The sequence below is a fragment of the Balaenoptera borealis genome (genome assembly GCF_965194805.1).
Source record: "Balaenoptera borealis genome assembly, chromosome: 3".
NCBI lineage: Eukaryota > Metazoa > Chordata > Mammalia > Artiodactyla > Balaenopteridae > Balaenoptera > Balaenoptera borealis.
The window spans coordinates 122,287,896-122,311,432 of record NC_138866.1 but is presented as its reverse complement, the minus strand read 5'-3'; the positions used below and the strand labels follow the sequence as shown (position 1 = coordinate 122,311,432).

Below are 23,537 nucleotides of genomic sequence, written 5' to 3'. Positions count from 1 at the left end.
ACCAGGACCCACATGGGTCTCAGGAGGGAGAGGCTTTGCCTGAGCAGGGAAACGGCTGCCCCGTGGGCATGTGGTGAGGGCCCATATGGCTGCAGCTAGTGGGCACAGCGTGCTTCTCGGCCTAGCATCTTCTGGGCTGGGAGCAGGGAGAGCTGCAGCCTCTGAGTGAGGGGCTAGCGATGACATATGAAATCTATGACCTCCCCCCAAGACACAGTCAGGCCCCAGGTCCAAACACAACCCAAATTCTTTTATGTTTAATGGCCTGCCTCCAGGGCCCACAGCCTTATTACAGACCTTAACTAGGCCAAGGGCCCGGCTTGCCAGCCTCTGGCTCAGTTCAGCACTCTGCAAGAAGGTAACCCACAGCAGGCCTGGCTGACGGGGCCCTGGCTTGGGGAGGGCCAAGGTCCTTAGTCGACATCTTCGGAGACCTCCCAGGACTGAGCTGTCACTCAGCCTGTCCCTTTTTTAGTCCCTGAGTCCCTGCAGCTGCTTGGCTTCCGGCAAACACACAACTTTCCTGGGAAAATGCACCAGGTTGGGGCGGCGCCTCAGGGAAGTCACGGGTGTCAATTCAGCACAGGCCGGGGCCTCCCAGGGGTGAAAGCAGCAGGCCCAGGACAAGGATGCCAGCCCCAGGCTGTATCCCTACTCCCCTCAGGGAGCTCCAGACTCAGGGGTTAAGGCCCAACCCCAAATGCTGGGGCTGTATGTAGCCCTAGGCTTTTCTGGGAAATGATTCTAGAAAGTGTGTGAGCCATATACACTGGACAACGTACCACTCTAAGATGACCAAGTCCTATGACGCATCAAGACTTTCTAGAGGAAGGTTCTGCGGGCCTCAGCCTCCTATTCCAGGCCCTGGCTGAGACCTAGGCTCCTGTCCTGGGCAGGAAGCAGAGAGCAAACCGTGATGGGTGTGTGTCAGGCATCACCGCACAACAACCCTGTGAGGTAGGCTGTGTTGTCCTATTTTACAAATGGGAAACTGAGGGCGCAAGAGAGGAAGTGGCCCGCCCGTTTACACAGCAAGGAACAGGAGCCAGGATTCAAACCCAAGTCTGTCGGGCTCCAAAGCCCACACGTTTTCTCTAAGGAAGAAATATAGGAAGTAGTCCTTTCTGATAAAGGCCCTCAAGTTAAAAGTTCAGGGTCTCTCACCCCAGCCTGGGGTGGGGGGTGGGGGCAGGGTAAGAGCTGGAGAAACCCCAAGGCCATGTCCACTCCTGGCCCTCAGCAGCTGGACCGGCAGAAGCAGGGCATAGAGAGTGATCCCCAGATCTCCAAACAGCAGAGGCGACCAAGGCTACAGCTGATGGCTCTGGCTGCCCAACAGCTGCGGGCGGGGCGCGGTCCGGTCGGGTCCTGAGGCCTTGTGGCCCCAAGTGGGCAGAGCCAGGCCATTGAGCCAGGCGGATTCGAGCAGGCTGCGGAAGCGCGCCCTCATCGCGGGGCCGGGCGAGCTGGCACCAGCAGCAGGGGTGGGTGAGGCACCTCGGGACCCTCCTCCAGCAGTCGCCTCTGCTTTCTCCAGGCCAGGGGCTGGTGGCTTCCTCCCCGGCTTTTTGGCTTTGGGGGCAGACAACTTCCAAGCCAGGTCTAGGCTCTCTGGCTCCTCTCTGGCCACGGTGGGCTCTGAGGAGGGCACAGATCCAGCCTCAGTGTCAAAGTCACCTGGAAAATGAACATACCGTCAGGCTGCAGACCCCCAACACCCTCAAGTCCCATCTCCAGGCCTCCAAAGCCATCTAGACCAGTGGCTCTACTGTCCCAGGTCAGGGCGGCCCTGGCAGGGTCACAGACATCATGACCCTTCCCAGCACGTGCACACTGGCCAGACTGTCATGCCCGTCAAGCTGAAAGGGTGTGCTTCTCCCCAGGTGATACCAGCACTCTATCTAATGAGGGCACCCCCCCAGGAACCCTTTGGGTGCAAGGACAAGAGGAAAGGGGCTCAACAGGCCAGAAACCATTGGTCTGATCCAAAGGCTCACTGAACAGGTGGGGAAACTGAGGCACAGAGAGAGAGGACCCTGCCACGTATAAGGGTGCCATCATTCTTCTGCCACATCACCCCCAGAACCGGAACAAGAGCCAGGCAGGGACTGCCCTGAGAGCAGTGCCCGGAGGGAGGGAGTGGAGGAAGGGGCGGAGGGAATGGGAGGGGGCTCCTGACCAAGAGCACACCTACTTGGAAGGGAGGCTGTCAGGGGAGCACTGTCTAAGGACACCACTGAGGAGTGGCCCCATAAGGATACGGGAGGGAATGGGGACGGGGGCACCAAAATGCAGCCAGTGGTAGGAAGCTGGGCCCCAGACTCTCATAGACTTGGTCAGAGCAGGAGGGGTCTGTGACGTGCCTGGAACCCACTGTCCAGCGGACCTGTCCCTCTCTGGGCCCCAGAGAGCCCAAATGTATAGAGACAAGACTGGCTGGGGAGCTTGTGAGTGAGGCATGACACCCACTTTCACTCTTTCTCACCCAGGAATAGAATTCTTGTACTTGCATTTTCTTTGCACCCCATTAGGGCAAATGCCCCAACTTTGTAAGTGCTCAGTAATGCTCATCACCCACACCCCAAACTCCACATCAGCACCTTGCTGCCTCAGGCCCCCTCTCCACCCCGATATGGAGTCTGGACCAGGTAAATGCCCAGGGCAAGGCTGCCAGGATGGGGAGGGGACAAGAAAGAGTTTCTGTGGAGACACAATCAGAGGCCTGGCGGACGTAAGGCAGGGGGAGACAAGAAAGAGTTTCTGTGGAGACACAATCAGAGGCCTGGCGGACGTAAGGCAGGGGGACTACAGAGCGGGCCTCTGGCCTCAGTGCCAGATGTCCTGAAGTAGGACAGGCAACGACAGACACCACTTGACACCATCACCAAAGCCGCGGCTGAAGAAGTGTGATCCTGATGGTACACGCCGTGAGGCACTACAGCCACTCCCGAGAGCAAGGTCCAGCTACTTGAACTGATGCAGAAGATGCTCTCGGACACAAAAACAGCACATTGGAGAACACCGTGCACAGATTATTTGGTAGGGAAAAGCAAACCACAAAATGACGCTCCGACTTACAGGCAATTTCTGTGTGTGTAAATATCTGGGAGGACTGGGGAATTACACATTTAAAAGTGTTCAGGGAGGGAGGGTGGGACCCCTCCCAGGTTTGGGGTATGAGGTGCTGGATGAGTGCAGTGCTGCTGAGACAGGAAAGACTGGGGTAGGAAGTGAGCTCAGGGCAAAGGTCAGGAGTGTGGTTTGGGAGGAGTTAAGGGTTGAAGAGACCCCAGGTGCAGAAGCCCAGCATGCAGTCAGGTATTTGGGGCTTGAGCTCAGAAGAGGGGAGGCGGGGCGGGACAGACACAGGGGGAAATGACCTCAGACAGGCACAACGGAGGATGAGGGGGGAACCTGGGAGGGTGCTGCGCCGGGGAAGGCCAAGTTTTCCTGGGGACAGAGCAGTTGGCACGTTCAGAGACTTACAAAGGAGGCTGTGCAGGCGCTCATTGATGCTGGGGGTGAAGAGGGATGGGGGGTGTCCACAGAGCCTACCCTGGAAGGCCAGCCCCCTCCCCAGGCACGAGCTCTTTCCAGAAGCCCGGGAATCCCTCAGCCCCTGGCTGTGGCCACTCACACAGCCCACACACCTGTCACTCGCTCACACAGCTCCGGTGGCTACTGGGGCTGCCCCATGCTCACCCAGCTGGCGGCGTACACAGTCTCGCCACTGCAGGCCCAGCAGGTCAGGGTAGATGTCGGGCAGCTGGCGCAGCGCCAGCAGCTTCAGCATGCGCGACGTGCAGCCGTGCAGGGCGCGCTCCCGCAGGGCCCGCTCCTCCGACAGCGTGGTGGGCCTCAGCTCCACGCGATGCTCCTGCAGCACGTGGTCCACGGAAGCGGGTGGCAGCCGCGGGAAGAGCCGCTCCTTCACCAGGTGGATGGGCACGAAGATGGCCCCGGCCCGCACCACGTGGGGGAAGGGGCACTGCTGCGTGCACACGAAGCTCTGCAGCTGGGACAGCAGCTTGCCCAACAGCCCCTGCACACCCTGGCAGTCCTGCCACGCCGCCCGGCCCCAAGGCCCAGAGGTCTCAAGCCACTCGCGCAGCTTTTCCGGCGGGGAGTGGGCCACTGAGCCTGAGATGGCGTCACACAGGGACGCATGCAGTCCTGCAAAGTGTTGCTCTGGGGAGTCTGCTGTGGCGGGAGTAGAAGCTGGAGCGGGGCCTGCAACTGGAGCCGGAGCCGGAGCCGGAGCCGGAGCCGGAGCCGGAGCCGGAGCTGGTGCAGGCGATGGAGCCGGAGCAGGGGCCGAGGCGGGGGAGGTCATGGCTACAGCTGGAGGGCTGGGCAGCGCCAGGTTGAAGCAGGCCACGGGCAAGGGCTGGGTGAGAATCTGTAGTCCAGCGGGCACAGGTGTGGGGGTGGGTGCAGGCTGGGCAGGGGCTGAGGTGGGCACAGCTGGGACCACGGCTGGAACCACAGTTGCAGGCAAGGGTGCTGGCCGGAGGATCTTGAATTTTCGGAACATGAAGGCCACAGAGCTGTGGAAGTTGGTCCTTGGGGTGGCCTCTGCGGTCACTGGCACCCCAGGCAGGTCTGGTGCCTCTGTGACTACCTTTTTCAGGACTTGTCGATCTGAGACCGTGTCCCCCACACCTGGCATGTCGGAGACTGTGTTTCCCACGCCTGGCACATCCACAGCTGCGGTGGGCTTGGCATGCCCTGCGGGATGAGGGACCTTGGTAGGGGGGGCCTCTGCCGCAGCCTTCTTCACACTCAAGTCCAGGGCCACCTCCTCCTTAAGTGAGGCGTGCACACTCGAGGGGGCTTCCCGGCCAGGCAGAGATCCCCTGCAGTCTTTGTCGCGGCTCTCATCGGGGGCTGGGGCCGGGTCTGGCTCATCTGTGGCCTCAGGTGCCTGCACGTCCAGGTAGTCACGGTACGGGGCCAGGCTGAAGACGTTGTCGATAATCGGCATGGGTGGGGAGCTGGGTGGCAGTGTGCCATCGTTCTGCGGAAGAGACTGGCGCTCCTGGGCACAGGGCGGGAGTGCCGGTGGGGTGCGTGGAACTGGACTATCTCCAATGACGATGGGTGCCCCAGGGTGCTCATCGCGCTGGGGCTGGCGCTGCTCTCTCCTGCAGCTGGGCAGCCACATCTTCTCCTCGGCTTCCTGCACTGGCTTCTCTGCAGGTCTTGCAGGCTCTAAGCATGGCTGGCTGGCAGGCAGAGGCTGGCACGCCCGCTGGAAGGCACCGGGCTGTGGCACAGCCTGCACACCGTTCTGGGAAGGTGGCGTCCCTCCGAGCCCTGGGGATGCTCCATAGAGAGAGAGGTCATCCCGGGCGTAAGGAAAGCCCAGCGTCTGGGGGGCAAAGTCCACTGGGCAGCGTGGGGCAAGAGGTGGCTCCAGCTTGAGGCCTGGCGAGGGTGCTGGGAGGGGGGCAGAGGGGTAGGAATAAGTATCCAACCCCACTGGGGGCATATAGGGTGTCTGAGCTGCCTGCTGCCGCAGGTAGGGGCTGCTTAGCCCACCAGCTGCGTACCCGGCCCCCTTGTGGGCTCCCAGAGGCTGCGGTGGAAGCATTGAGCCGTAGCTGCCCTGCTTCTCTGGGTGGCGACAGGCTGGAGGGCAAGGGAAGGCCTGTGCGGGATGGGGCAGCGGATAGTGGGTGGGCACTGCATCCTGGCAGGCTGGTCCCAGAGGTTGGGCCAGCTGGGTCCAAGGACTGGGGGGTCCCTCGGACAATGCCTGCTTGGGGTCCCCAGAGTAAGGACCTGCATACTTGGAGGCCAGGAAGCCCGTACTGTGGATGGTCCGATACTTCTCCAAGAATGCCTGGCACGGGGAGAAGCTCACCGAGGAGTCTTTGCCAGATGTCCCAGCTGGCACCCCACGCAAGAAGGTGCCATCCAGGGACTGGCCCTTGCCAGGAGCTGGGGGCAGAGAACAAGATGGGTCGGCGGGGGGTAACAGGGATCCAGTCACCAGCGTCCAATCAACATCCAGAGGCCTCTTTGCTGCCCCTTCCCCCAGGCAGGTTGAGAGCCCATAACACAGAGGGTTGCGGTAGACAGGTTTGGGTGCCGCCAGTGGTGGGCCTGGGTAGGAGTGAGCCTGGGGACCGAAGGGCAGGAGCTCAACGGGGCCAGAGTCCTGTACTTTCTCGGAGCTTTCTGTGGGTGGGCGGTAGAGCAGGCAGCTGGTCAGAAGGTTGTCTGCCCGAAGTGGGGGTCCTGCCATGTTGGTGGGGTACAAGGGTGGGTATGGGGTCCAGGATGCCAACCGCTCAGACCCTGCCTTCGGAGGACCCCCCATGGGGCAGGAGAAGTAGGCACCCTTGTAGCTGCAGGGGTCCTGGTTACCAGCAGAGGGGGGCAGGCTGTGCCCAGGCCCAGAGTCTGCCTCTAGGCGGGGCAGCTTGCCATACATCACAGGCCCCAGGGTCCCCAGTGGCCGCTTCTCCGCCATCACTGTGAAGGCTTCAAGCCCTCCAGGGCCCCAGCTACTCAACTGCTGACCTGGGAGAGAGAGGGAGAGGCAGGGGCTGTCAGAAAAACAGGTTACAGGCAAGCAACAGAAGGCTGTTGCTCCTACTGGCTCATTGCCATGCCCAAGAACTTGGCACTTAGTAGATGCTCAATAAAGACTGTATGGATGAATGAATGAAGGCATGAGCCAGCTTTATTTTGTAAGCTGCAGAATCCTTTGTTTAATGAATTCTTGTACAGCAGCCCTAACATACCCCCACTCCCACTCCAGGAGCCCCTTCTGTTCAGCTTTCCTCCACATGACTCCCAAGACCCCTTCCACAATTTCAGACTTTGTAGAACACAGTCTGAGGATCGCTTCACTTGGCTACTCCTCCTGCCCACACCTCCACCCATTTACAGATGAGGAGACCCATTCATCCCAAAGTCACTGATGAAAGAGATGGGAGGAGAGGCAGGCTTCCTACCTCTCACTACAAGCTCTTATTCCAAGATGCCATAGTGATCTCTAGATGCCTACAGCAGCCAAGATGTGGAATCAGGCACTGTCTACAAATTCAGATTTCCTGTGATACTCTAGATCTCACTTTCTGACCTGCCAGTCTCATGGAAAATAGCAGAGCCAGGCCTGGAACCCAGGTCCCTAGGCCCAGGAGGACAGATACTGGGCTTGGTTTTAGAGGGCAGTGCCCCAGCGCAACCCTTTGTATAAGCCCCACCCCGCACCCTAGACCCACCCCAGACCCACCCCCAGGAGGAGAGCAAAGGCTGTCCAGCAGATGGTGCTGTGGCGCCAACAGGAAGCTCCCAAAAGCGTAGGGGAGGAGAACCTGTGCCCATCCCAGCCCCTAAACTTCAGCTATTCCAAGAACACGGGGGCAGCACAGGACCATGGAGCAGGTGGGGAGGCGAGAGGATGTGAATGTGCAGGGAAGGAGCTTCCAGGGGTCACAAAGTGCTAGTTGGCAACGACTCCCATTGTATTGATGGAAAAACTGAGTACCAGAGAAAGACTAAGGTCCTCAAGCAAGGCCAAGCAAGGATTGGGACCTAGGCTCAGAGAGGTCAACTGTGGCTTTCCTCAAGGCAGCAGGCACCCAATGGCCCAGGAGGGGGTCATCTGAGGCCAGTCTACTAGGACCACACTGACCTGCTTCTACCTCCCCCAGTGCCCTGTTCCCTGAAACCCTCAGGTGGCTTAGAAAGGATGAATCAGCTCAATCTTGCTATCATTAGGCCATGGGACAGGTGTCACAAGTTTCTATCACCAAGCCAAAACCAGCCCCCCTCTCTCAGTCTTCTCCCTTCCGGCTGGTGGCCAACGACACCCACACGCTCAGAGTTAGACCAGCACATTTTGGGGACAGAAAAAGCCAAGGGTAATATGGGGGCCAATGCCTACTCTCATCCCAGCCTAAGTGCACCAAGGAAGCCAGACAAGACTCAGAAAGAAAGCTGTCTCATCTCCGGGCCAGAATCCAACACCTCAGGCCAGCCTGGAGAAATGGATGCTCCGAGAAGACAGGAAGGAGCACCAGAGCAACAATACCGATAGCCGTGCCCTATGACAGGGCCCTGCACCCCAGGCGGAAAGCCCCCACCCTGCTGCACAGCAACTTTGCAAGAAGGGGTTGTATGGTTTGGGGAGTGCTGAGCCTCCCTGCCCTTGGGGAGCCCTGGGTTAATAAGTGCTGGCTCTAGTCTCACCTCCCCCACACACTCCTTGGGGCCTTCTCCATACCCACCCCCGGCCCCAAGAGCCCTTCTCTCCTAGGCTCTGCCCATTGCGTGCCCTTGACCCTGGAGACTTCCTGAGACACCCCCCCTGGGACTTAGCCCAATAAAGGTGAGGCCACTTGGGACCCACAAGAGTCTTTGGGGGAAAGATGGGGGCTCCAGGGAGGCAGCAGAGGACTATGAAGGGTATGGGGGTAACATTACCTCCGGCTCTTAGGAGATGGGGAGAGCCCAGTGTTTTACACACTCCCTCAAGCGAGGCCCCTCTCCACTCTAAACGGTAGCCAAAATGTAGGTGCCTCCTTCCCTCACACACACGCAGCAAGAGGCAAGCAATTGTTCGGAGAAGGGCGGGACCCCAGGGGGCAGGGTCACATCACCCTTTGGGCCACCGAGCTGCTTGCTGGCTGAGGTTGCGGCTGGGCTGGGAGGACCAACCTCAAGCAGCGCCCAGGAGAAGAGCCCACCACCGCTGTGCCATCCCTGCCCTAAGCAGCAGGGGGAGCAAACAGCTCCGTGGCTCAATTCCCTCTTCCAACGCCTAAGGGGTCTCCGGATGGACGCTGGGCAAGACCAGGAAGAAGAGAGCGATCCTGCCCAGCTGTGGCCAGCGCTTGGACTCTCTTAGAGGGCTGAATCGGCTCCCCTTCCCGTGTTCTCACACCTCCCCCAGCTGAGGCTCTGGGCCCTGCCCACGCTACAACCGCATCTAGGGGCAGCCCAGGCTCTCGTGGTGGGGGAAGGGTCGCGGGATCCGCTCCACCCCCTTTCCCCTACCTGCCTGGCCCATAACTCCGGTGCCTGGGGCCCTCAGCCGACCTAGCTTTGGGGCTGCCGCCACACCCGACCCCGGCGGCTTCCGGGTGTCCCCATGCCCTGCCCTGAGGCGCTGGGGCGCACGTGCACCCCAGCAGGCCGATACACAGGCCGCCGCCACCCATGCAAACCCGTGCCTGCAAGTACGTGCCTGGCCCATATCTGCACCCACGCCCCTCCAGAACTGCGTTCTCCCCTCGTTCGGGCCCCCGCGCACCCAGCCCCACGGACCGACACCCAAAGACTGGCGGGAGGGCGGGGGCAGGGGGCGGCCCGGCAGCAGAGTCCGGACAGCCACCGCCTCGGGGCGATCCCGCCAGCCTGGGCTGCGGCCAGAGGGTGAGTCAAGCCGTAGCGAGGAAACCGCAGGGCCGTCCCGTCCCAGTAGGGCGCGTCCAGGGCCCCGCGGCGCCTCAGTGCCAGACGCCCCCCAGGCCAGCCCCCCGCCACCCCCTCATCTCCGCCCGGGCAGTCCACGTGAGCCGGGCCCAGCGGGAGGCCCGAGGGCTCGGCCTGAGCTCCTCTTCGCCAGCCCCACGCCGGATCGGGCGCAGGGGCCCCGCCGGGGCTCCAGAGAGCTACCAGGCCCCGAGGGCCTCGAAGTCCGGGGAAAGTTGGGGCAGCGGCGAGACCCTGGCCCCGCAGCCCGCCAGCCGGGGGTCCGCGGCAGCCAGGAGCCACGCCACCTCAGCCCAGGCCCAGCGCGCTCCATCCCCGGGCCGGCCGGCAGGGGCGCCCTGGGGCAGCGCCACCCGCCCCTTCCCCACGCGCCGCCCGCAAACTCGGCCCAAGTTTCCGCGCCCGCAGAGTGGGCGAGCTCCTACCTGCAGGGCACCGGGGTTCCCGCTGCTGCTGCCCGGGGCCGCGGCCGCATCCTCCAGCGCCGCCGAGGCCGCGGGTCCTTGTCCGGCCGGGCCCTGCACGGGAAGTCGCGGTGAGCACCGAGCCCGGAGCCACCCTCCTCGCTGCCTTTCGCGCCGCCGCCGGGCGCCGTCTGCGGTCCCAGGCGGGGCGGGCTGGGGGCGGAGCGGGGGCGGGGCGGCCCGCGCGGTTGGGGCAGAGCCCGGCCGCGCCTCTGGGAGCTTGCGCTCCCCTGAGCCCCGGGGTGCGAAGGGCCTGCCTCTGCCAGCCCTCTGGGGACCGGGCCGCGGGCGCTGTGCACAGTCTGTACCCACCGCACTCTGAGAACCATCGCCTGGCGCGCCCATCCCACGCCTTCATTCAGTCACTCCGTTAGATCATTCATTCATTGTCACTTTCTAGCTATGCGGCCTTGCGCCCGCCACTTGACCTCATGAGCTTTAGTTTCCTTATTTTAGTAAAACTGGGATTATATCATAGTGGTTGTGTCGTAAGGCTTAGAAGAGTTTGTATTAAAATATCTGGCTCTCAAAAAAATAAATAAAATAAAATATCTGGCTCTCTTGGGCTAGTACAGTTGCATTAGGAGGCTGGAGAAGGGCTCCTTAGTCTGTCCCCTCATCTCGGTGCAGCCAGTGAGGGCAAATTCCAAACAAATGTATCTCAACTCCTGTTAGGGCACCATACCTGTCTGAGGAAGGGGTGATTTCCCCATCTCTGGAGTGAGACAGGAATGAGGATGCTGGGAGGTTTGTTAAGTGGCCTCTGAACCTTTAGGACAAATCTCCCTCAGTAAGACAAGCCTGAGCACGTGTAGCCTGGGAGGTGGGATGGGGTGGAGTATCCCCAGCCAGGAATGGTCTGTTACCAAGAGAGGGACTGGAGTGGTGGAAGGGCTTTCTCTATTTGCCCTCTCTGGGCCATCTGATGTTGGATGAGAAGCCCCTTGGTGCTGCTACCTTCTCTGAAAAACCTGGTCCCTCACATTTCCTGGGCTGCCCAAGGACTGGGGACAGGTGTGTGCAGTGGAGGGAGGGAACAGGTGAACATGCCAAAGGTCAGAGCAAGTTCATGGGGCAAAACCACCCAGGCCACTTGCTCAGATCCCAAAGGTCAGGCCTGCCTGAGTCAAAGGGTAGAGCAAACGTAAGGCCACAGGTTCCAAGAGTAAGGAAGCAGCTAGAGCAGCTGGAGCTGAGCAGCAGGGGCTGGGCACTGCAGGGAGGAAGAGGAAGTGAAGGTCACCTGGGGGCAGCAGAGAGGGTGTCACTTAACTGAGAGCTGGAGGGTCCTTAGAAATAGAGTTCGGAGAGAGCTGGCAAGCAGAGACTCAGAGAAGGTTGGGGCTTTCCCAAAGTCACACAGCAGGCTGAGATCAGGAAAGTGCATCTGTGTGCTGACAACTAGGAGTCATGGCCAAGCCTCAGCTCACAGGCTGTTCTTCCCCACTCTTGCTCTTCACCAACCTGGCCTCCCCTCCACGACACCCATTCCCCCGCCTCTGCCCTGTAATTAGGGGCTGGGTGGAGGGCAGTGTTCTCAGCTCTTAGGGTCTAGTCTCAGAACTCTCGGGTTGTATGCTCAGCGGGCTGGGTGTTCCCTTCAATCTCTCTGAGCCCGAGCGGAGCCCACCCAGGCCAGGATGAGCCTGGCAAGACCCCAAGGGGGCCAATTAAGAATCTTCAGCCCAGGACTTCCTTGGTGGCACAGTGGTTAAGAATCCGCCTGCCAATGCAGGGGACACGGGTTCGAGCCCTGGGCCCGGAAGATCCCACATGTCATGGAGCAACTAAGCCCATGCGCCACAACTACTGAGCCTGTGCTGTAGAGCCCGCGAGCCACGGCTACTGAGCCCACGTGCCACAACTCCTGAAGCCTGCATGCCTAGAGCCTGTGCTCTGCAACAAGAGAAGCCACTGCAAGGAGATGCCCATGCACTGCAATGAAGAGTAGCCCCGACTCGCTGCAACTAGAGAAAGCCGCGCACAGCAATGAAGACCCAACGCAGTCAAATAAATAAATAAATAAATAAATTTATTTTAAAAAAAAAGATTCTGCGGTCCCATTGAGTCTTGTCTTAATTCAGAGACCACTTCACAAAGTATCTTCACTTAATCATTGTCTTCTCCATTCCTTTTAGGCATCACTTAGACACCTTGGACTACAAAAGAGATATCACAGGGCAGGGGACTTGGGAGCCACTTTGTAACTTTCTGAGCCTCAGTTTCCTTTCCTGCAAAACAGGAACCATGAAACCTGCCTCACAGACTGCGGTGAGTGTTGAATGAACAAAATCAGTGTGGGAAATTGCTTGTAAACTATAACAAGTTTGTAGAGTATCAGCTGACTATGAGCTCCTGAAGGCGTGACCTTGCCCTCTTCTTCTCTATCCCAAGGTCATGTGCAGAGCCTGTGGGGAGAGGTGCCTATCAAGCCTTTGTTGGATAAAAGAAGGTAATCAGTACAAGGTGGCTGCCTTGGGAACCCCCCCGCACCGTGTGTTTATTAGGCTGTGGTCTTGGAGAGAAGGAATGGTATTGTGGCTGGAAGGAACAGTGTGAGCAAAAACAGAGAAGGGAATAGTCTGCCCTTATGTGGGCTTCCTGGCTGGCGTTAACAAAGAACAGTGGCATAGAGAAGCCTGGAAAGGAGGTTTCACACTCACCACCCCCCCTCCAACACACACACCACCCCCCCTCCAACACAGTCACCACCCCCCCTCCAACACACACACCACCCCCCCTCCAACACACACACCACCCCCCCTCCAACACAGTCACCACCCCCCCTCCAACACACACACCAGGGCTCCACAGGCTCCACAGGCAGATTCTCCCCCTCCACCCCGCCCCAGACACTGATTACTCCTCCTGGCTCCCTGGGAAGGCGAGGTAAAAGGTCAGCTTCCTGAACCTCTGCTTGTTACCTACACATGGCTATTAATAACAATGCCATTCTCTCTAATGAGGCCACCCCTGCTATTTACAAATTTCCTTCCTCAGAGGAGCTCCTTCTCACCCCAGGGGAGGGAGACGTTGTGCTGGTAGCCACCCTACAGGCAGAGAAACAGAGAGGTGTGGTGCCTTTTCCCAAGACACACAGCAATGCTCTCCCCAATCCTTTCAGACCCAGCTATAGACATTGCCTCCTTCAGGGAGGCCCCCAGATTGCTGTTATGGCCCTCTCTGTCCTCTCTATTTCCTCATCCCTTCCCTCCTCCTGCTCAGCAGAGGAACATCTCAGTTCTGGTAGGTGGGCAAGGCAAGAAGGCAAGGAGCTCCGCCTTGAACGTGGCCCTGCCGTCCATTGCTTGATAGACATGATCTCATTTAATTCTTACAACAAACATATGAGGCAGGGGTGTGAAAAACAAGTGAACTGAGGTGTGACCTACTGAGCTGAGTCACCTTAGGCAAATCCCTTAACCTCTCAGTTTGCTCATCAGTTAAATGGTCATGATTAGAAAATGTCACAGGGCTCATGCAGATCCAAGGAGTTCACAGCTTGTTTTTTATAGTAAGTCCTCAACCAGTGGTAGCTCTAGAGGGGGAAGCGGCTTGCCCACATAGCCAAGAAATGGAGGAGCTGGGACTCTCCCCCATGCCCAGGACTATGTGACCCCAAACCCTTCTGAGAGAAGGCTCAGGCACAGCTGGTGGTCGGGAAGCCTCTGCCACTCAAGCATGCATAGCCTGAGCGGTCCCCTGTACCAGGGGCTGTCAGCCTGGGCTCAGGGCATATCAGGGGGTCTGGACTGGATAGGACCTGGGGTGGGGCAGGTTTATAGGATCTGATCAGCATGTGGTGAGCCACTTCCCAAAGATGTGCTGGAAAACCAGGGTTTCCTTCTTCAGGGAGGGCCAGGTTAGGGGCAGGGGGAAACTGCTACTCTTCCTGAGTGAGCAGGGAATGGGGACACCCCCCAACTCTGGAGGAACCCGACCCCACCTCCAGAGGAAATCAGTTTCTCAGAGGGGGATCCCAAAGACCAAGAAAGGGAGAAGACTTTTCACTAGGCCACTCTGAAGACCATGCCTGCCTTCTGGCTAGAAAAAAAACCCGCACACAATAATTTGGGGACCTTACTGCAGGAGAGGGAGGACTTTCTGATTAATTAACAGCCCGAGTGGATTGACTGTCCTTCCCTTCCTTCCTTCCACCAACTACTGAGGACCCACAGGCTTTATGCTGGCAGTGAGTGGGACCCTGGTACTGTTTCCCTGGCCAGTGAGAGAGGTGGATATAAAATAGACCATGACACTCCAGTGTAATGTTTGCTTGTGTGGGGATGGGGCTGCTGTGGCCTGAGAGAGGCCTGAGGGATAGGGTACTGGGCCTTGAGTCAGGGGAGGGTCCCGCATTCTGGCTGTGCCAGAACCCAGCCGCTGGCGGGTGGGGTGGGGTAGGGGGTCTGGCTAGGTGCTGACTCCAGAGAGGTCTTTCTAATGCCCACATCTGACCCTGTCACTCTCCCTGCCCCCAGCTTGGAGTCTCCCATGGCTCCCCAGTTCCCTCAGGATCCAATTTCCCACTCTGGCTTCTGCCTGCCTCCTGACTGACCCTCCCCAACCGGCCTGCCACTGCAGCCACCAGAGCCAAAGTTTTTTGCCAGGTCACACCTCCATGCTTTGGAATATGCTCTCCCTGAGCTTTGGCTGCCTGGCCAGCTCTTTCTTTGCTAACTCCTGTTGGTCTTCAAGGCTCCGCTCAGGCCCCTTCCTCCAAGAAGCCTTCCAGAGCTCCAGGCTCAGTCTGGTCACCTCTTCTGAGGCCTCATAGCATTCTGAACTAATCTCCATGCTAGCCATGAACTTATCTCCATTATCTAGTTGCAAGCCTGGCTCTCATACTAGCCTGGGTCTGCCTGAGTGCTGGAACTCCAGTGCCCAGCACAAGGCTAAGTCAGGCCGTGCTTGTGGAGTGAAGGGTTCATGGCAAAGGGGGACTGTGCACATCTGAAAGGGAAGAAAGGCAGAAAAACCTCCCCGGGCCCAGAGGTGAGAGCCTAAGAGGAGCCTCTGCTGCCAAAATCTCCCCTGAAGCCCCTGCATTTCCTCTCTCAGCCTCTCAGGACCCGAGACCGCAAACCCGAGGCCAGCGGCAGCCTGCTGGTCAACATAGGGAAACTGAGGCCCAGAGAGGGGCAGCCACATGCCCAGGGTCTGGGGCAGGCGGGCCTGGAACCCAGGTCTCCTGAAGGCCTGTCCAGTCTGAACACTGGCTTCCTTCTTGTTCCGATGCTGCCTCCGCATCCCACCCCCAGGAGGGAGAAACACCTGGCTGAGCTCCACCTGCACGCCTGCAGCCCCCTCCTCGGAGGCCCCCAGCCTGGGACTGGGAGTGAGGCGAAGAGGAGGGGGAGCCCCTGAGAGAAGGGGAGAGGCTGATGCATTTCCCCCTCGGTGTCGTCGCAGGAGGCTGCTCCCCCCATCCTGAGCCTGGACTCCTGCCAGCCTCCCTAATCACCTCCCCTCCTTCCCTATCCAGGGCCATTCTCTGGGGATCCCCTCCCCCGGGCCTCTGTGCCCTGGGCAGAGCAGCCCAGCTGTTTCCAGGATGGTGGTTTGGGCCTGGGCAAGCTGTACCCACAACCCTGACTCCTGCCCAGTGCCCGCCTCGCTTCGGTCAGGCTTTGGCCTCCATAAGGAATTACCTTCCCCCAGCTCCCCAGTTCAAAGGTCTTGGGAGGCTGCCAACCCAGGTCCTCCTGGCCCTGCCTGGGCCCCCTCCCCCAGTACCGGAGTACCCTCCTGTCCTATCGTGGGCAGGCCGGGTAGACTGCCCATTGAAGCCTTCCTAAGGCCGGCTGGGGCAGTGGGGTTCGGGCCAGGTGGTTAGCGCTGCCCCCTCGTTAGTGGCCCGCTGGGGTTTCCATCACTTAGGGCTGGTTACCAGGCAACTGCATCCAAGGACTAGGCTCTGGCTTTGGGCTGGCACAGCCACTGCTGCTGAGCGGGGAGGCTTGCAGTCAGGCCAGCTCAGGTCATGGTCAGGAGGCCTCATGTGCCTGGGAGGGATGGGGGTGGTGCCTCAGATCTGTAACCTCAGAAACTCCTTATCATTTTCTCAGCTTAGACCCATAGCCCTGCCCCACGAAAGGGGTCTCCAGGGTCTTCCACACAAACACCAATACTCAGAGCCTTCAGGTTTCTGGGAGGTTGAGGGGAAGCTGAGTGGGAGCAGAGAGGGGCACTTTTCCCTCTTTAGGGACTGGGGGTGCAGCCCTGTGGCCTTACTGACCACCACTCTGTGGCCTGAGGTGGGGTCCATGAGGAGAATGATTTCCCAGGTTACAGGGCTTGGGCTTTGGGTCTAAATCCTGCTCTGCCTCTCAGTGGTTGTGCGACCTTGGACATGCTGATTGCCTGTCTGAGCCTCCGTTGCCTCGTCTGTAGAATGGGATGATAACCCCTGTCTCATTAGGCAGTGTTTAGCCTGTAAAATGCTAATTAAAACTTTGGCTCCCCTGGTCCGGTAAGATCCCACATGCCACAGAGCAACTAAGCCCATGTGCCACAACTACTGAGCCTGCGTACCACAACTACTGAAGCCCCCGTGCCTAGAGCCTGTGCTCCGCAACAAGAGAAGCCACCACACAATGAGAAGCCCGCGCACCGCAACGAAGACCCAATGCAGCCAAAAATAAATAAATAAAATAAATAAATTTAAAAAAAAATTTGGCTCAGGGAGGCCCCCTTGGGGGGCAGGGGCAGGGATTGCCTCAGTCTGATCCTTTGGGGAGGTCCCCTAATTGGACCCCTGAGCCCTAGTAATGATGCAAACTCACCAGGCAGAGGATAACAGGCAGGGAGGGAGGGGAAAGGGGGAAGGAAACAGGTTGGCAAAAAAATAATAACAACCCTCCTCCCATTGTGAGGGGAGGGACTCAAGAGTCCCCAGATTGTCACTTAGTTGCTGTGTAACTTTGGATGGGTTGCTTGACCTCTCTGAGCCTCCAATTCCTCATTGACAAGTGGAGATAATAGAAACTCCAGCCCCAGAGCGTTGCTGTGAGAAGATATTCAAGGAAAGTACCTAGCACAATGCCTGGCTCAGAAGTAGGGACTCAGAAAATTGGAACAATTATCATCATGCTATTAAACCTGTATTACTACCGATGACTGTTCATACCCATCATCACATTGAGTTCTGAGAGCACCCTGAGGGGAAGGAGAGTGGGGGCAGGCATTCACCTAGGGGAGGTGTTTAGCCTCCCAGCTTTGTCTCCTGATTACCTGGTCTGGGGGTCCTGGGTCCCCTGAGGGGTGTGGAGGAGCCAGGGCTGCAGGTCAAGCAGAAGGTCACAGAGCAGTCTGGGATGCAGATGGAACCAGAGCCTTCAGAGTGGGGAGGGATTTAACTAGGCAGAAAGGAGCAGAGAGGGTAGGTTTGGTTGGGGGAACAGCCTTGACAAAGGCCTGGAGACCAAAGAGAGTGCAGAGTGTGGTCAGGGGCCACGGGAGCCAATGGGGCTAGATGCGGGGTGGGCTGAGACACCTAGGCCGATGTGAGTGACAGTCACATACTGCCCTGCTGAGGCCTGGGGTCTGACCCTAGGCAACCAAAGACCCCCTTACTCCAGGGTGCTGAGAATGTGCCAGAAAGGTGGGCTGTGAAGAGGGGAATCCTTTCTGGTTGCATCAAGGTGGCCACACTAACTCGCCTGCCCTCTGTCTGGAGGTCAATCTCATCCCCCATCTGTGAGCCTCCATCATCACAGAGCACAAATCCATCTCCCTGGGCTCTCCAGCCCCCTCAGGAGGCCACACAGGCCTGTTCTTGAGGGACAGAGCCCAAGCCGAGGTCCAGAAAGAGCCAGGGCTGGCATGGCATGAGCCCAGACCCTGCCAGGACGACCCAGCTCAGTGCTGTCACCGCTGTTCTCACAGGCAGCCTCAAGGGCCCCCAGCCCCACATCTGCCACCCCAGACAGGGGTGTCCTCCCTCCTCCTCCAGTCTCCCCCGGAGCACAGCACTCTGCCCCCCAGTGCTCAGTGAACCCTTCCAACAAGTGTGGCCTCAGAACACAAGTCTTCTGGTGGCAAGAAAGCCAGGGCCAGGGCTGAGCTGTGGAGGAGACCAGGACGTTGCAGGACAGCTGGCCAGTGCTAGTAAATCAACAATTCCTGAGCAAACACAGCCCGCTCTGAACCTGGGCCTCCTTCCTCACCCTCTGCGGGCAGCCCCCTCCCCTCATGCAGTCCCTACAACCAGGCCATCTGTAGCTCACTCGGCTCCAATTAGCTCAGTAATTAGCACCTCATCGGCCTGTCTGCCTTTGAACGGCTCCCCTGGGAAGGGGTTTGAGGAGGTCTCCATGACCTCAGGGCCCAGGGCTGGGGCAAGTTCATGCAGGCCCAGGGGCCAGGCTGCAAGGCCCCTGTCAGTCTCCCTGCACCCACAGGTGGCCCCAGCATTCACTGATGTGGCATTCCCAGCACAGGGCAGCGGAGCCAACTGAAGAACCCCTCTGGGATTGGAGTAGGGGGCTGGGAGGCAGAGGAGCCCCTCCCAGGACAAGGCTTCTTGCAGCAATCGCTGGGACCCTTCTCAGCACCCCCACACACCTCCTCACCAGCTCTGCTTATTCAGGGACGCCTGGCTGGCTGGGATATCAGGGTGATGGGCAGGGGAAGTGTGCGAGGACAGCCAGGTCCCCAAGGGAAGGAGGCAAAACCGGTTGGGGTCAGATCAGGGAGCTGAGGGCGGGTGGGATGGTCTCTGGCTGGTGGGGTTGGAGAGGGCCTCCTGCAGGAGACAAAAGGAAGTGGAGAGATGTGAGGGGTTGTCAGAGTGTGTGAGGCCACAGCACAGCGCAGGGGCTCTGGCGTGAGGGGCAGGCCAAGATGTCCCCTGACTGAGCTCAATTTCCTCATCTTTTTTTTTTTTCGGCTGTGTTGGGTCTTCGTTGCTGCGCGCAGGCTTTTCTCTAGTTGCGGCGAGCGGGATCTACTCTTCATTGCGGTGCGTGGGCTTCTCATTGCGGTGGCTTCTCTTGTTGTGGAGCTCGGGCTCTAGGCGCGCGGGCTTCAGTAGTTGCAGCACGCAGGCTCTAGGGTGCGTGGGCTTCAGTAGTTGTGGCACGTGGGCTTCAGTAGTTGTGGCACGTGGGCTTCAGTAGTTGTGGCTCACGGGCTTCAGTAGTTGTGGCACACAGGCTCAGTAGTTGTGGCTCACAGGCTCTAGAGCGCAGGCTCAGTAGTTGTGGCGCACGGGCTTCGTTGCTCTGAGGCATGTGGGATCTTCCCGGACCAGGGCTCGAACCCGTGTCCCCTGCATTGGCAGGTGGATTCTTAACCTCTGCACCACCAGGGAAGCCCTCCACATCTTTAACAAAGGAACAGTCACAGTAACAGCCGCCAGGTTCCGGGGAGAATTACAAGATGTGGGGTGTGGGGCAGAGCAGCAGTGCTATGGAGGTGGGAGGCAGGTGGCAGCGGCACCCAGGCTGTGGGGCAGGAGGTGAGCGTCACAGGAAGCCAGCTTTTGTCTCCCTCCCCAGAGTCAGAGAAACACTGGCTGAGGGAGAGAGGCCTTGACAGGGCTGGGGGTGCCCCTAAGGTACTGCTCAGGCCTGGGGGAGGGTGTGAGGGAGGGCATGTCAGGCCCAGGTAAGCAACCAGTCTGAACGGCACAGGGGACCCAGATAGGCAGGAAGTCAGCCTCACCCCAAGCCAAAACCCACAGATCGGGGCAACCTGGGGCTGACATCGGTCTGTGGTCAGCCACGAGACTGGAGCCCTAGCAGCAGGAAGGGCAAATAGAGTGCAGCTGGGAAGACACTTGGCCAGGGCAGGGTCTGCCCCTGCAATGAGTCTCCTCCGGTTCAGTCTAGAAAAGTCCCATTGCTGCCTCACTGTTCTGGTGCCAGAAGTCCCTGTAAGTGTCTCCTTCCCTGGGATAAGCATTGCCTTATTAAAGATGGTCTGGTGAAAAAATGCCACCAGCCACTTAGCCCAGTCCCAAATCCCAACTTGCCACTCATGGCTGTGGGACCTCAGGCAGGGCCCTTCACCTCTCTGAGCTACAGGGTCCTTGACTGTGGGATGATGATCCTGCCCCAAGTTCATGGTGAGGCTCAAGTGCCCAGTGTTCGCAGGCACTTGATTAGGCCTGGCAGGCAGTAAGCACTCTGGGAGCCTGTGTTCCCCCTCCTTTCTCAGGCCAGTTCCTGAGAAGGCCTTGGGACCCTGAGAAAGTCGAGGTCCGCTTTCCCTACTCTAGAAAGGAGAAGTTCTGTGAGTCACGGCGGAAAGGCCAGAAAGCCAAAACCAGCTCCCCAGTCCCTCCTCCCTCCAGAGGCTCCGAGCTGGAGGGGAGCGGGCAGGCGAGTCCTTCCAGTAACATCTCCTGCTTTCAAGCCTCCAGCTCCCAGCCCATCTTCATCCCAATCCTGGCTCCCAGTTCCAGTTCTATCCCCATTCCTATCCCAGTTCTGAGGCAACAACAAGGAAACACAGCAGGACGATCCTAATAGGGCGAAAGGCCTTGAGGTGGGTTTGTTCAATTAAGGGGAAGGGACTCAGAAACCATGGCTCCTTGCCTCCAGGCCGCTGCCTCTGGCCTGGTCCTCCTTGCCCACAGTGATCTTCTGAGTGTCAAACTCAAGTCCATGGGGGCTTCCTGTGACCCACACCACGGGCGCTGACGGTGGGGGGCAGAAGTATCAGGCTCTGGTCAGCCTGAGCCCTGCCTGTGACCATGGTCCCTGTTTGTCCTCAGAAGGGGCAGCATAAAGCCTTAAGGGCAAAGCATTTGTGAAGTCATTTGGAGGCAACTGTGGAGACTGTACTTCTCAGCTGGGAAGGGGGTGCTGAGGGAAGCCGCAGGGGAAGCTGGTGAACCCAGGAAGTGGATCTGGCTTGGACGTGAAAGGCCTGGGCCTCTCCCTGGGGCCCAGGTGACCACAGCCATGATCAGTCTTCTTTATTTCTCAGTCAGGGTCTGCCCAGAACCGGGGCCACCTCTCATCCACTCCTGCAACCCTTTCGGTCCCAAGCACCCCTGTGGACTTTGAGGGGCTCCCTGATTGGCTGACTCCGTGACTCCAGGTCAGTGCGGGTAGAGTGCTAACCGCCCCCCAGGGCTGTGGCTGGGAGCCAGTCCCTGGGGAGCCAGGACTGTCACCGTGACCTGATAGGCTTCTACCAGGATGGTGGCCTCCCCACCCCGTGACAAGTCGAGACAGGCCTCACAGAGCAGAATGAGGGCCCTCCCCGAGCTTGAGAATGTGCTTCCAGGGCCACGGGACTGGAGGGCAGGGGCCCACACTCTGGGTTGGAGAGGCCGGGGGAGATGGGTGCCCTGTCCTCAGCTCAAATCCTGCCTCTGCTGCTTCTTAGCTATGTCACCTTAGGCAGGTCATTTCATCTCCCTGTAGCACAGCTTCTGCGGGTATAATATTAGGATAATTGTCACCCACCTTGTGGGACAATCAGGCAGACTAAGTGAGGTTGTGAATGTGAGGAACCCAGCGTGAGCTGGGGCTCAGCAATGCTCAGTGCTTCCTGGAGGTGAACCCGAGGGGTGGGGTGGACCGAGCTGGGCTGTGCAGCCGGAGGTGCGTGTGCATGTGGGGGACTGGCCTGGGAGAACCAAGAGAGCCCCCTCTCCCAGTACAGGCCTGCACCGGGGTGTCCACTGCCCCCCTCCCCAGCCCTCATTCAGCTGGATGCATTCCCTCCTCTACCCCTCCCCATTTCCTGTCCAATCTCCTGTCCACCCGGCTGCCTGTGGACTCTGTCCAGGACTATTGACTCTTCTCGTAATGAGGACAACATCAGTCCAGAGCCTCACAGTTCATGAAGCTTAGCAGACTGGAGTGGACAGCAGTCTCCCGAGCTGCGGGTTAGTAGGCCAGTCGTGCAGAGGCGGAAGCCCAGGTGAAGTGACCTGCTCAAGCTCTCACTGCCAGGAAGCAGCAGATCCAGAAGCAGACCCCAAGCTGTGGTCCCTCACTCCCAGCCCTGTGCTCCTGCCACTGCGCCTGGAATGGAGCTCTCCCAGCCAGGCCAGACTCACAGGAAGGAGCTCAGAGGACCAGGAGGAGAAGATGTTGCAACCACACGGGAGCACAACCCCTCACGGACAGACACACCTCGGAACATGGCTTTTCATTCATTCCCTCCCCCATTCATTCATTCATTCATTCATCGGCTCACTCCTTGGTGTTTTTTGGCTGCGCTGCATGGCATGCAGAATCTTAGCATCTTAGCTCCCCGGCCAGGGACCGAGCCCGTGCCCCCTGCAGTGGAAGTGTGGAATCCTACTGGACCGCCAGGGAAGTCCCCCCTTGTTCTTTGTGTCCTGCACTCTGCCAGGCCTGTTATGCCAGGGTATGCGTGCCCTCTGTGTGTGCCCACAGGACCCACTAGTCACCCAGGACCCTAAAAGCCCCCCTGGCCTCTCGTTTCTGGCCCAGAATAAGGAGGTGTTGGGGGGAGGGTGTTCAATCACCCACTGCCCCCGGCCCCGGTTTTGCTCCCCAACCTCCACCCCCCACACTCCCCCATCCCCAGCCCCTGTCCCTGCACTCACTGCTTTGGGGTTTACACTGAGTTCCTCCACCAGACTAGCAAAGGCAAGTTTGCATCCTGGCTGCGCCCCAGCCGAGCTTTGTGACCTCAGGCCAGTCACTGGACACGGTTGGCCAGTTTTCTCATCTCTGAAATGGGGCTCATACGCCTTTCTTCCTTTTTTATGGTGGAAGCAAATGAAAAGCACTGGCACAGCCCTCACTGGCTCACCCTCTCCCACCTGAAGCCCGGGCTGCCACCACCCCACCCCTACCAAACGGGAAGACCTGTACCATCTAGACAGGGGCTGGGTCGCAGCTATTCTTTGCCTCTCAGTTTCCTCATCTGTAATGTAAGAATAAAAACACCAAATGGTATGTTGTGAGACTAAATTAGAAAATCAATGTATCTGGTGTACAGGTTCATTATAAACAACAGGAATGAATGGATAAATAAATAAACCCTTGAGTCTGCTCTAACTTCTTCAAAACCAAACCAAACCAAACCAAACGCTGATTAGCAAACTCAGGTGCTCTATTGCTCATAGCGTATCACTCGGGACTCCCATCATGGGCCCCATCTCTGTGTCTTTGAGGTCCCACGGGCTGGACGCATTTGCAGAGGCAGGCTGCCCAGAGGAGGTTGGCCTAGGGTGGCCCCAGAAAGAGGCAGGAGGCTGAGTCTGAAGTCAGGATGAGGCCCTACGGGTCTTTCTCTGACTCAGGACGATCTAGCAGCAGTCCACGTCCTGCACTATGTGCAGGACCCAAGCGGCTACTGTCCGAGGGGCCTCAAGCCTTTAGCTTTCAGCAGAGGCTCCACACAGGGCTGCTGCCAGCCCACCTGGACTGGGAAAAGGCACCGCTCGGGGCAGACAGAGCCCTGTGTCAGGGCGCCTGACGGGGGAGCAGAGCATGTGCTGGATTTCAGGGGCTGGACACCCTTGTGCATTGCCCACCCTGCAACTGGCAGGGACCCAGTGGCCCTCCAGTAACTCTGAGGCTGGTGGAGTGGCTTCTGTTTCTCCAGGCAGACTTCCCACCCAGCAGCTCGCCCTGCGCCCATGGCCTCCAGCCCACTCCTCCCCACGCTGGACCCCCACCCCCTCTC

The 23,537-nt window shown here is 58.9% G+C and overlaps 1 protein-coding gene and 1 long non-coding RNA gene across 6 annotated transcripts; one reads left to right on the top strand and one right to left on the bottom strand.

Annotated features, from left to right (window-relative positions):
• Positions 1 to 241: 241 nt before the first annotated feature.
• On the bottom strand, positions 242 to 12,058 carry LOC309626352 (uncharacterized protein C15orf39 homolog). 4 transcript variants are annotated; one of them, XM_082386976.1, is made up of 4 exons: positions 9,876 to 10,063; positions 6,373 to 6,528; positions 3,703 to 5,943; positions 242 to 1,677 (listed from the first exon to the last, which is right to left on the bottom strand). In XM_082386976.1, exons 2-4 carry the CDS (start codon positions 6,476 to 6,478, stop codon positions 1,310 to 1,312), a joined length of 2,715 nt encoding a protein of 904 aa, XP_082243102.1. In that variant the 5' UTR covers positions 6,479 to 6,528; positions 9,876 to 10,063; the 3' UTR covers positions 242 to 1,309. The 4 variants fall into 4 exon arrangements, with proteins under 4 accessions (XP_082243102.1, XP_082243103.1, XP_082243100.1 ...); XM_082386977.1 differs by lacking the exon at positions 6,373 to 6,528 and having other exon boundaries at positions 9,876 to 12,058; XM_082386974.1 differs by having other exon boundaries at positions 3,703 to 6,528.
• Positions 6,537 to 23,239, top strand: LOC309626404. Of its 2 annotated transcripts, none has more exons than XR_014243163.1 (4): positions 6,537 to 9,390; positions 12,053 to 12,185; positions 12,309 to 12,366; positions 20,850 to 23,239. It is a non-coding gene; the product is annotated as an uncharacterized lncRNA (long non-coding RNA). The 2 variants fall into 2 exon arrangements; XR_014243164.1 differs by lacking the exon at positions 20,850 to 23,239 and adding an exon at positions 16,392 to 18,842.
• Positions 23,240 to 23,537: the final 298 nt, after the last annotated feature.

What these genes read in the sequence shown, in the direction of transcription:
- LOC309626352 (XM_082386974.1), bottom strand. Translation starts at nt 6,478, where the DNA reads ATGGCGGAGAAGCGGCCACTGGGGACCCTGGGGCCTGTGATGTATGGC. An exon ending in CTGTGTACGCCGCCAGCTGG is followed by an intron (nt 1,678 to 3,702) that starts GTGAGCATGGGG and finishes TTCATTTTCCAG; the next exon opens with GTGACTTTGACACTGAGGCT.